Here is a 13,443-nt window from a genome sequence, read left to right on the forward strand (position 1 = left end):
GTATAAATGTCACATGCAGTCTTATTCTTATCCTAGTGTGAGTGTTTCTTTAAAAGCAATGTTTTGGTGCCCTTGACACACGATAAACAATAACAAATATTGGACATACAACCTAATGTAAACGGTACTCTTCTGAAATGGCCACCGCTTTTCTATAGTGAGTTTAACCTCTCTTGTCCGTCTACTATTTTTCGATCTTAGACTGTCGGTAGGCACCCCTTGCGCCATGACGTCACCCCTGCGAGACACGCAGATCTAGGGGAGGAAAAGAAAAAACATAAAACGGGAAAATAAAGGGGTGTCATAGCCCTCGCCCCCCTGAAGGTCCATTAAGGGGGGGCCTGGGAATCCACAACTTCGTGGGAAAGTAAAAGAGGAGGACGCAAGGTACAGCGTCATTATTTCAGTAGGGTTTGATACCGAAGGTGCGCCTTCTGGAGGGGGGACTGGTGCGAAGCTGTAGGTTTGGGGTCCCCCATACCTACTGAAGATGGCGGCACTGGAGCTGGAGTGGGTCCCCGAAACCTTGTATAACACTGCCATCTCAGCGGTGGTGGATAGTTATAGCCGGTCCCGCCGCGAGATCCGCTCCCTGCCTGAGAACATACAGTTCGACGTGTACTACAAGGTAAGGGCGGTGGCTTGTACCGACAGCTTGTTTTTGTGGGTGCAGAGTGGTCAGAACGAGGAGGGGTGCTGGCTGACACCTTCGTTAGGGGATTGAGTGACACGCCTTGAGGCGGGTACGTAAATCTCGGTGAATGATTGACAGTTAACACCTGACAGGACCCCTGGACAAACTGACAGCTTCTCACGGTCTGACAGACGTTTGATGAGGCACACTGACAGGCAATATGTAGCGTGCCGAGTTATTAAAGTTAGCAAACCGTCACTGTTCTTAGAAAATGGAGGGTGGTGGAGTAAGAATAGTGTGGTCAAAATTTCTGAACCTCAAGTCAATATTTTCAACAGGGTGTATGCTAACAGAAATGTTGATGATAACTCTGATTTCTCTTTTGGTCCTGATTGTGGAAATGTTCCTTTTACTGCAAGTTCGTATGTAGATTCTAGTTCGTATGTAGATTCTTCACCAGTTTCAGATGCTGCTTCTCCAGCACCTGATCTGAATGCACGTAATCATCGTGTTTGTGGGCCACCTGTAAAATTGAAAGATTATGTTTTATATTAACTGTGTTGCTGTTTTCTCTGTTAGTTTTCATTTAGTTTTTTGTTTTGTTATAATGGGGGAGGGGGTATGTAGTATGCTGTATGTATCTGTATCTTTAAGTGCAGAACCTTTTTATGTTTGAATTATAGTATGTCATCATTACACTGTTGTGTTCTATGATTCTATGTGCTCATTAGATGTATTACAGTTGGCTGAGTTACGGCGGTGTTCCTGTGCCGTGAGCTCTTTGTGTATTTTACTTATGGATTAAATCTCCATTTGAAACTCATCTTGGATTTGGATTTGTGTGATCCCGGCACGCTACATTTCTTGGTACCAGGAGATGTAGCGTGCCGGGATCACACAACCAAAAACCAGGTTTCAAATAAAAAAAAAAAAATGTAAGTTTTGAATATGAAGCTCAATAAATAAGTTGCGCCGAGATTTGAGTAAAGAATGAGAAAAAACGCATTAAAACGCCAAAACGAGCGTTGTACTGAAACTGATCGAAAGAAAAGCTTCGAAACTTAACCAAAATGGCCGCCGGCGTATGACGTCATCACGCTCCCATGAGGCTTTGCGGTCTCTTCTTGAGAGGACAGCCTTGACACAGCAGAAGAACGGATCGGAAAACGGAACGCCTCCGTGAATGAAGTTCTGAAGAGGCTGAACACTCTAAGAGAGCTCGAGGCGGATGGCACGAGCATTCAGTGACACGCAGGTTAGAGAAGATTCAAACGTAACTGCCGAAATGACAAAGTCTCGAAAGCGTTTTTTTTCCCAAAAATAAAGTCAGATAGCGCTAGCGCTTAACCCACCTCAATTATCCTGTATTGTTCCGGTGGGCAGCGAGTAAGAATGGGGACATCCGTGAGCTCTTTCGGTTGGTCAGAGTGCCAACTGACGAATTTCCAAATCTTCAAAAATTGACCCCACTCCTGGTACCAAGAAATGTAGCGTGCCGGGATCACACAAATCCAAATCCAAGATGAGTTTCAAATGGAGATTTAATCCATAAGTAAAATACACAAAGAGCTCACGGCACAGGAACACCGCCGTAACTCAGCCAACTGTAATACATCTAATGAGCACATAGAATCATAGAACACAACAGTGTAATGATGACATACTATAATTCTAACATAAAAAGGTTCTGCACTTAAAGATACAGATGCATACTACACAATATCAGACTGACTGACTAGCACTGATGTGAAATTGACAGCGAGTCGTGTGGTTGGCTAAATACTTATTATCAGCCACAACAGCTAGTTAGTTGACAGTCTTTGTAATGAGTGACTGACAAATTGAGTGGTTTGTAATTGACAGGAGCCAGAAGTACGGTGTGATTTACATGAAGGGGGTCACATGCATGAGCCAGTGAATGGTTACTGATAGAAGCACTGAGGTAGGGCTGCGTGACACCAGCCAAGGGGGGCCTTCACTATTAGGGCAGTTAGGATTGCACGACTGACGGGTGCAAGTGGCTAATTCCGACAAAATAGTGAGGTGGTCGGGGCTGTTTGATAGGGCATTAAAACAGTGACTAAATGAATTTGAAGGAGAAGAGATGACTAATGACCATTGGCATACTTGCCAACATTATAGAACAGGAAAGTGGGAGATTTTGAGAAAAACATTTGTGGGATAGTATATAACTCATTGGCTTATAGTGAAGCCCAGGCAATTTTAGGGGGAGACGACAAAACAAAGCAATTTTTGGCTTCCAAACTCAGGAACCTCCCGTCTGTATCGGGTCTAATGGCATGTATGCCATTAAGGACCTAGCTGATTGGGCCTATAATCCTCTGGCTCTTTGGAGCCTGGCCGACTAGTAGCTGTTGTGCAGATGAAGGGTGTCTGAATCTTGAAGAGGCTGTCTGACTAGACAATTTAAAGGCAAGGGCCTGATTGATAAGGAAACAAGGGGCAACTGACATGATTTGGGAAGGTGAGTAGAACTAAGTCTTTTTACCTGAAATGATCAGGCTTTACTTCCCTGGAAGACTCCTCTAGTAACAACATCCTATGAATCACTATCCCCAAGTCAAGATGCGTAACTGGTGGAGAAAGGTATTTCAGTAACCATATCCCTGGAATCCTCTGCTACGCTGCTTGAGATCTAAGCCACTGTCGTCTGTTAAGAAAAAACGTTTTGTTCACCAGAATCTTTAACTTCTACAGAAACACCAAACAGATGGGCAAAAACACACTGTTCAGTTCGTCGTATGCTTATATATTTTATGCTTACGAATACTCGTGTATACAAAAAAAAGCTTGGATGAAATGCTTGGTTTAATCTCCGGTGTGTATAATTACTTGGGACCTCATCCCGGTCTATCGTTATTTTGCACAGCATGCCAACTCAGCTTTGACCCAGCCATATGCAGCTGGTACTGGAACCAAGCTATACGTGGCTGGTGAGCTCTAAAAATCGCAACGCCAGCCCTATGTTGCTTGTGTTCCGTTTCAGGTAGGACCTGGCCTTGCAATTCGGGCTAGACTGTTCTAATTGAAGCAGGGTCAAGACTGATGTGTATATGGCTGCGTCGAAACTGAGATGGCATTGTGTGCAAAATACCAGCGACTGAAATACATGTAGACATTACATCCATCACTTTTTGTATACTTCGGTACAAATACTTGTGTGATATTAATTCATGAACCCTTACACATTGGGGGGGTCGCTTGTATCAATACTACTGCTTACTGGTCGGTCTCGTCACTCATTTCGTTGTGCCATAAACATGTTCAATACTATGACCTAGTTTCAGTTATACAGCAATGGATTCATTGGTAAAGACTGATTCTTTTATCCAAATGGACCTTTTATTTACTTTGGTGTTTTTACAGATTTCACATTTTCAGTGGGATATTAATGTATAAATTTTAGCAATGAAACAGTACAGGTTGTTCAGGTATACTATGTGTTTCCAGGTTATGCCTTATGTTTCGAACAAGTTTGTTGTTACTGCTGAGGATGTGTTTTGGACAGTGTTTCGTTGGTTGAACTGTTTGAGGAGTTTAAGCATTTGCTTCTGTGGGTAAGTCTGTAGTAGAAATGTCCACTTGTGCTACATACATTTTGACTTCAAGCCTCTAGTTGTGTAATGTAGAGAGAGTACTCTAACTGCGGTCTATCAAAACACATTATGATGTTAGCTGGTCACTTATTGGAAATTACTAATCAGAAACTGTAGCATTCGTTATTGTGTGGTGCTTTTGTTTTTTCTTAATCAATTAGAGAATTTAATAGTTAAGTCTCTGCACATGATCGCCAACGAATCTTCCTCCCAAATGCTAAATACATAAATACAAATGAGCTGCTAGCACTTAATAATACTCTTGACAGCGCCCTCATTGTTAAAAGTAAACTTACCGGATCTAGGAAGGAGGTATAGTTATGATGTGGCAGTGAAACTTGGTGCTTTACCACCCCACGGTACCTGTTTACTGATTTATTTAGAAGAAATGGCAAGAGAGAATAAACTTTAAACGTGATAAACCTGCCTCATACCAGGATGTCTGACCTGTAGATGGTAGTTAGTGCCATGGTCTCAAACTATGCCTGTTCAGTCACTCTTCTGAGGTATAAATATTTTCCTTGACTACAAATCCTCGTTATTTGTAATGTAATATAGCACTTTTGAAGTCTTTGCAGACTTGTGGTGTCTCTTTACATTTTTTTTTAACTGTAAAAAAATACTAATTGTTCTTAGAGGTAGAATTTGACTGTACAAACTGCAGATGTTTTACCATCGTTTATGTGATATGGGTAATATTTTGTTATTACAAGACACCTAAGTGTCTGTCTAATGTATTTCTTATAAGGTGGTCTCTATTTGTTTCTAACTGCAAATGCCTTATTGTCTGTATTTTCTTGTCGCACTAGTACCCAGGGCACCATTAGACTGAAAAATAATTGTAACCATGGTTTTGGAAACAACATCCCCATATCCATTGCAACCACCTCAAAGTCCAAACCAATTAATGAAAACTCTGAAGGTGCATCTCTTTAAAGAACACTACAGCACTGTGCAGTAATAGTACTCTTCTACTCCCAGAACCCAGCTGCCTCTCCTATCACTCGTTGATAGTACGCTTGCATTTGACCCTGTACAGTACTCCACTGTCTTTTGTCTAAATTTGTGCTATACACATACATGCATACATAAATTCATACTAGAAGACTTTCATATGCATGATCACAAAGCCATCCAGTGTTTGATGACGGTGAGACAATTGGAAATGCATGACTGAATGTGGGGTGATAAAATAAGGGAAACACAATTTGAGTTCCCTCTTGATTGCTCTCTTATCCAGGAAGCAATTTGGTAAATTTATACTGAACCTCACCTGGACACTTGCCACCCTTTCACATTAAGATGCTATGCTGAACAAAGGGAGACTAAATACTTAGTTTTTGCATTGTATTCTGTCATCATGAATTAATTTTTGTATTCTTTTATTTCACGTTTTTGTAGTCATACAATTTGACTGGGCATAACAACTTATACATGACTGTAGACATAGGTATACAAGTTAGGTGGAGACAGAAGTACATCACATTGTTAGTTAGGGTGACTGGGCCATCAGTATTCGATACAGCTCCATCTGAAGTACAATACACAAGACAGTGGCTTCGAAAATCAAACAGCTCAGGCACCAAAAAAACCTGGGCGTATATAAAGTGTTGACAAGGAAGAAATCATAATCTCAGAGAATTCACTCACAGTTGCGCTATTTTGCACTCATCTGGGCATCACAGGAATAGGTCAAATCACATAGCCCCCATGCCGACAGCAGCCCTCCCTCTGACGCTCCCGTCTCCATACCCCCTAAGTAATTCTGATGGCGGGGTGGGAGCAATTTACTATATGTGTTTCATTGTGTGCTATGTCATCATGAATTAAACCAAGTGTCAGGGTTTGGACAATAAAGCACCTATTTAGTTTCGTAATTGATACCTAGAAAACAACCCTTCTGTGTTGTCCTGCAGACCATTGGGGGTATTTGATCTAATTTAACTTTAAGATTTTTTTTTTAATGCCATTTCTCTAGCCGCCTATCTATTCCAAGGGTATAGTAATGCCTTGTCACCAGTGTCAATCTTCTTTTTCTTCCATTAAATTAGGCAACTATGCATTTTGTTTATCCTGTGTCTTGTCACCCTTTAGTTTGCTGGCAACAATTCCTCTCGTTTTGCATCACTCTGTTTTGTTGGATCTGTTAGCTTACTGGTCTGTTGACTAATACAGGGAGGAATAGAATATGTTTTTGAAGAATCATCCACCTTTTTTTTTCTCCTTTCCATATTTCATCTTTCATCTTCTGCCTTCATCAGAATTATTGCCTCCTTTAACAGGCCTCCTTTTGTTTTGATATTTGTTGTCTAAAATAAGGTATATTTAGACAGTGGTGTTATGTCAAATACTCAAATGGCTAGACTTACAGTTGTAAATGAAATTTCAGAAATCTTGTCACTTTGCTCCAAGTTGGTTGTAGCAGTTCTCAAGACAAATAATTGTAGGTTGTTTTACCTGCTAAACATCCTTTGTTTGGCTCTGCTTGACTAAAGCAATGTGAAATGTATCACCCCTGTTTTCATCACGGCTAACTTTTGCTTATGAGAGTTCTCTGTAGCTTGGTGGTAAGTTGGCAACCTCCTGTTAGTCCTCCGAGGTACCTGTCTTCATCCTTCTAGGCACCACTTTGGAGGCCTACTGGTTTTGCTCTATGGTATCGGCCTGACATATCTGCATTCATAACCAGCATTGGCAAAGCCAATAGGCTTTGCCTCAGCACTGTGCAGGCAAAACCTAAAAAACATTGACAAAAATAAAATATTTTGTAGAGGTGAAATCTATTGGCTTTGCCAATGCTTATCTAATTAGGCAAAGACTTAAGTATCAGTAACACAGATTTTAGGGCACAAGGTAAATGAGGATGCAAGCCGACCGTGCAGGCAGTTAAAAAGAGTTTAGGCACTATCAAACAAAAATAGTTTTTGCTAAATCTTCTTCTGAATCTGAAGGGTACTGTAATCTATTGTTATAGCATTCACTGCACATTATGGGAAGCTGAAGTGCTTTGCGACAAGTTCTGTGTCCTCGCAAGACCTGTAGATGGTCGTCCATGCAAGCTTGCTGGTGTTTTAGGCCAGGTATCTCTGCCCAGACAGTGCAGTGCTTGGCCGGATCCAACCAAGCAGCAACATCAGCTATCAGCATCCTTACTGTAATATTACAGATTGCCTTGGAACCATGGATTACGTAACTCTTAATGTGCATATCGAAAGCTCTGAGTGTTGGTAAAGAGAGTGTGGTAGACTGCTTGCAGGTGCACTTGTATGGAGTGCTTGTTCGGAAATAGAATAAAAAAAGTACCTTCAAAGCGAGTAGCCAGTGGAAGGACTCTGACCAGTGGCCAGTCATTGGAAGCTGTACTTGTTCCAAGCTCCACGCCATGGCATGGACAACAAAGCAGAGCAGGAAATGAAAGCAGACGACGTGCTGGCCTAGCTGAAGCACATAAATTAGAACAACGGAATCCATGAATTGTTAGTTCAGATACGTTTTGTGTGGGTCCAGTTAAGATTTTTAGGTCGAGCCTAAGGGCAGCGCGCATGCGCTGCTCGCTTTGGGAGGCATGCTATATTGGAGTATGCACTGGAAGTCCCTCCCACTCTCCGCCCGCATTTGTCATTGGGTTGTGCCATTGTCCTTTGTAAATGCTGGCTTCTGATTCGTAAATTGGCTTGTTAGTCCCTCCCTGGTACCCCCTTGCCTGCATTTGTTGCCTCCCTTAACGACTGGACCTTTTACTTGTTACACGGTCTGCGTTATATATTGGTGAGCACTATTATCTTTATTGACTAATGGGGAGAACCTAGGTTATTTATTTATGAGTAGAGCACCTTTAATTACTCTCTCTTCAGTTTTTAAAGCCTTTCCACACATATAATCTAATTAGAAAAGACACACATGTACAGTGGCACCCAAATCACAAATTAACACATAATTATGCACAAAATAACATGTGAAAAAAAACCCCCAAAAAACTATATATACATATATATATATATATAATCTACTGGCAGTCGCCAGTAGATAGTTATAGTTAGGATCGTGTTTCTATAGGAAATTTCAAAATTCTATTTTGAATAACTTTTGGCGCCGGTTGACGAATCTTCGCGAAATTTTCAAAACAAATGGGGCGCTCCGCTCAGCTCCTACCCTGAAAGTCTCGGGGTGATTCGTCAAGCGGGGGCCGAGAAAAAAGGGGGTCCCAAAACGCGTTTTCCCCATGCATTTTTCCATAGGACCTTTAGTCGAAGGTACAGCCCGAACGGCTGAACAGAATTACTTGAAATTTGGCAGAGAGGTAGTCCTCAGGTCAGGGAAGTGCCTTTTGCAGGTTTGGTGTCAATCTGTTCAGTATTCCCTGAGAAAATGAGAAAATAGCATTTAAAAGCATATAAATAGCTATACGCGTGCACCGTGCGTGCACCGTGAAAAACCCTTAAAAAAACCAAAAAAACATTTTTAAACTGTTTATAAGTTTATAGAAGATATTAACTATGCTGTTCAACTTTATCCAAATTCAAAATAAAAGAGCTGAGCCATTCCATAATAAAGGATACAGTCAATCTATATCTATATACATAGGTAGTTTATTGTAAAATAAATATATAAAAAATATAATAATACATACATAAATTAGCATTTAAAAAACCTTACAAATTCACTAAAAAAACCATAGGTTTCACACACGTTATAGTTAGGAATTAGCATTTAAAAAACCTTGCAAATTCACTGAAAAAACCATAGGTTTCACACGTTATAGTTAGCTGGACTTTTCACTCGTAAAAAACCATTGAAATTCCCCCGTTATAGTTAGCTGAACTAACTATAACTCGCGCGACCGCAATCCACTGCTGATGACGTCACATGTTACATCACTCATGACATGGTCAGTGACATCACTGATGACATCACTGTTGACATCATCCAGTGAATATGTGTCTTTCTGAAAAATAAATATTTTTTATATATGTATATCTAAAGGTTAATGGAAGAATAAATGGGTAAATAAGTGTCTAAATGGATGGTTTTTTTTTGGTAAAATTAATTGTATAACTGACTTATTAACAGTATCTTAGTGAATACAGTGATGTAATATGTGACGTCATCAGCAGTGGATTGCGGTCACGCGAGTTATAGTTAGCTGAACTAACTATAACGGGGGAATTTCAATGTTTTTTTTACGAGTGAAATGTCCAGCTAACTATAACGTGTGAAACCTATGGTTTTTTTCAGTGAATTTGCAAGGTTTTTTAAATGCTAATTCCTAACTATAACGTGTGTGAAACCTCTGTTTTTTTTAGTGAATATATATATATATATATATATATATATACACACCAAAAAACAGTACAAACAACTATATATTGTCAATACCCTAAAACATTAACACTCGTGTACACCCATATATTCTGGGTGATACACTTGGAGGTAGTCAAGGTCGACACTTAATGCAAAATAAGGACTTATTTTCCTATGACTCAGTTGTGTCATCAACAAAGGTATAGGACCATTCAAAATTGAAGGGACTCCTCCATAATAGATGTTGACGCGGATGCGTTTCAGCCCTCAATGTTCTTCATGGCCTCCTCAGGACAAGGGTAGTAGGACAAAACAAAACAAAATAAATATATATAAAAAATACATATATTTCCCAATCATTATGACCTCTAAATTGTATAAAGCATGCTGGCCATACCGGGCCAATGTCCGTGCAGTTACAAATAACCATAGTGCCGCCCAGGTATGTTAAAGAAAGATAAAGAGGAATTAAAGCCTCAAAATAAATGTGCACAATACACAGGAATATGAGAAACTGCGCGGGGCTAGGTCCTGGTGTCAATCCAGCAAAACTTTGTGCAAAATGCCAGTGTATACGGGAGAAAGGAGAAGTGTGATAAGAGCCCGAAGCACTAGAAGACAGACAAAGCATGCCTAAATCCAGTGGCAAGCTTAAATAGTGCTCAATCTCACTTACTTCAATATAATCACTGGTCGTTTCTATTACCGACCTGAGTAGAAAGCGCCTATGTGTGCGCTCCAAATGCGTGGTGGAACTACCTAGGGAATCCATACAGGAAAAGACACGAAGATTAAAATACATTCTGGATACTTGTTAATAGAATATCCTGCCTCTGTTGAACAAAAAACGAGCACTCATCTCTCTAAAGGTGAGCGTGCCATCATGTATGTCACGGCTTCTCTATATGTAAAATCACTTCACTGTTTCCCTATAGGGACAAAACCTCCAGTTAATCGGAATCATAACGGCGATCAATCTAACTATATCCCCCGAAAACCAGAATCACGGTCATCTCGTACTCACTGTTGAATCCTCTTCGGTTGCACTCAATTCTCTCTTGCTCTCCACTCCATATCCGTCGGCGTGTGCAAAAACCCCGCCGTCTGTTCAGCTAACTATATCCGGGACTCGGCCTGTCACGTCACGTCCGGGGTAACAACAGTGATGACCGACTAACATCAAAGACCACTCGATTGCTAGTACGCACACTATTACCGGCCTCAAGAATAATAAATGAGTCAATGTAGGCAAACAAATTTCACAGTGCTTATGCGCTTACATACAGCGGCTCATACTACAATATATATATATATTGACTACACCCAGTTCCACATCTAAATCCTGGTTGAGGGAACTCCCAGGGTTTTACAAATGTGGTAGGTGTAAGGCTTGTAGCTGCAGTTCCAATGTTAAAACTTTCTCTCTCCCAAATGGTAAGCAAGGAAAAATACGGAATTTCATCAACTGCAACACTGAGTATGTTGTATATGTGATCAGCTGTATTTGTGGCCTACGTTATGTAGGGAGCACAATCTTCCCTGTAAAGAAACGCATTTTGGAACATCTGCGTGCAGTGAAAAATGGTGACATGACTACGCGTTTCAGTCTCAACGGAGACCTTTATCAAGGTCTCCGTTGAGACTGAAACACGTAGAGTTCTTCTTTGTAACTGGCATGCTGAAAGTAAAGAAATTGTAACACACGATCATTGGTGAAGCTGTTTTCCTTCTGGAAGTGCGCGAGGAAGCCCTTACTGGGCAAACGAAGTGAATGAGTAACGGCTTGACCCTGCCGTACCTTGAACGCACCGCCGCAGAGCGCCCATGACTCCTGAAGTGGGTTGTGTTGGATTATATATATATATATATATATACAGAAAAAGCAAAAATGGGAAAAACTCAAACGGGGAGCGAATTGCAAGAAGGGCCACCACAACAGTGCCATCTGTGCTCACCCGTAACTCCTTCTATCAAACCAAATATATGGGAGAGGGTGGGGAAATGCATGTACCACAATTAAAGAGACACGCACCACTCACGGTGCCCAAACAACATTGAAAAAGGACAATGTCCACTTCTTTCCAATTTTTAAAGAGACAGTGAGTTTTTTATCTATCAGTTCGTTTTTATGCAGCAAAGGTGAGTACTTGGAGAGTGAACTCTGAAACAGTCAGAGTATGCAAAAGGGATTTCCCAATGCACTGCACGCTCGAGGTTACCAGCTGAGAGGCAAGTGATGAACTGTAAAAAAACTTGGTGGTAACGGAACTTTCTTTTGAGTGACTGTGCCCGCTTATGGAACTTTCCTTGTAAAGCAATGTTTGCTAGCGGTGCACAGTGAAACAAGGGTGGTTTTGCCAAAATCCAACATTTAATGCCATTAAGGAAGTAAAGCGGCAGTTACATAGCATTATGGGATTTGTGGTTCTTTACCACATAGAAAACGATAAACTAATGCTGCAGCAAAGGGAAACATAGATTTAATGAACACTGTTGTTCTAAGGATTCAACCTGATGAAAAACGAAATGTTGTACTCACCTTTGCTGCATAAAAACGAACTGATAGATAAAGAACTCACTGCCTCTTTAAAAATTGGAAAGAAATGGACATTGTCCCTTTTCAATGTTGTTAGTTGCGTTTTTAAAAATGCAAACTAACCCACCAGGACACAGTGGCATATGATGAAGACTCAGCCGAGTCGAAACGCGTAATGCCTGCATGCCTACCTTTGCCTCAAATAAAGAAATTGCTGAGCACGTTTGGAGTGGCCTGATTTCATGCTGCAAGGGCAGTGTGCTTTCTTGTGGAATATGGGAGGTGTCTGACACACCTGAGACAGGCCCCGACTCGTGAGGTTGAGGCGCTTCTGATTGTCAGACTTTTGTTTGGATATATATACACAAAGAAACGTGATAAAACATATATACATATTGTGAATGAGTAAAACACAGCTAAATACAAAGACAGTCACAGGATCTAGGGTATCTGAATCATTTCAGCTCTATCCTAGTATCCGTCTCTAAGTAGATGTATCCAATCCTATTAAAGTCATATCCATGCCCAGATTTCATCTCGGTAATTCAGCCCTTCGACTGATGTATGGTACTTCTCTATCATTTGGGCCTCCAACCGGTTAAGGTTCATTTGTAAAGATGTTTTATTCTGTGCTTTGACTACTATCAGTACTGTCCACCTCAATTCATTCTCATCATGGCCATACTGCACATAGTGTTGGACCAATGGGGCATCTTGTGTTCTACATCGTATGCGGGACTTGTGCTGAAATATTTTCATTTTCTCTGCTTGTGTGGTCTGGTCGATGTAGACTTTACCGCAGGGACATGTCACAGCATAAACTACATTTTTTGTGTTGCAGTTTGAAAAACTCAATTGCGTATACTGTTTCTTATTAATCTCCATGGATTTCGAGTCAGTCGTCTGTGGACATACTGAGCAATTATTGCATCTATAATGTCCTACCACTGCTGGCAGGCCCAATAGGCCCCTTAAGTCCCTTTGCAACGGTTGTGGATGTGCTGCTCTTACAAGGTGTTGTCTTGGATTCCGTCCCCGTCGGAATGAAAACATGGGCCTTGGAATATTTAAGTGTTCTATCAGTCGCAGATTGTGTAAAATGATCTATTTCACCTTATTCGCTTTGGTATTGAACGTAAGAACACACGTCAATTGTTCTGAGCATTCTTTAACTTTAGGGGTGAGGAGACATTCGCGAGGAGTGAACCAAGCTCTTTTTAAAGCCCCCCCCCCCCCAAACCAATTTCTTAGGGTAACCTCTTACAACTAATTTTTGTTGCAAAGTATCGGCATTCTTGAAGTAATCGTTCTTGTTGGTACAATTACGACGGACTCTCAAGAATTGCCCGTAGGGT

At 40.9% G+C, this 13,443-nt stretch overlaps 1 protein-coding gene across 1 annotated transcript in view; it reads left to right on the plus strand.

Moving 5' to 3' along the window:
- The first annotated feature begins 204 nt into the window (after nt 1–204).
- APPBP2 (amyloid beta precursor protein binding protein 2) overlaps nt 205–13,443 on the plus strand; it is a 333,604-nt gene continuing 320,365 nt past the window's right edge. The window contains exon 1 of the mRNA XM_085649437.1: nt 205–628. Coding sequence (XP_085505563.1) covers nt 491–628 — 138 coding nt within the window. The 5' untranslated portion in view covers nt 205–490. The remainder of the gene's footprint in view (nt 629–13,443) is intronic.

Source organism: Triturus cristatus, chromosome 3_2 (genome assembly GCF_964204655.1).
Source record: "Triturus cristatus chromosome 3_2, aTriCri1.1, whole genome shotgun sequence".
In the NCBI taxonomy this organism is placed as follows: domain Eukaryota; kingdom Metazoa; phylum Chordata; class Amphibia; order Caudata; family Salamandridae; genus Triturus; species Triturus cristatus.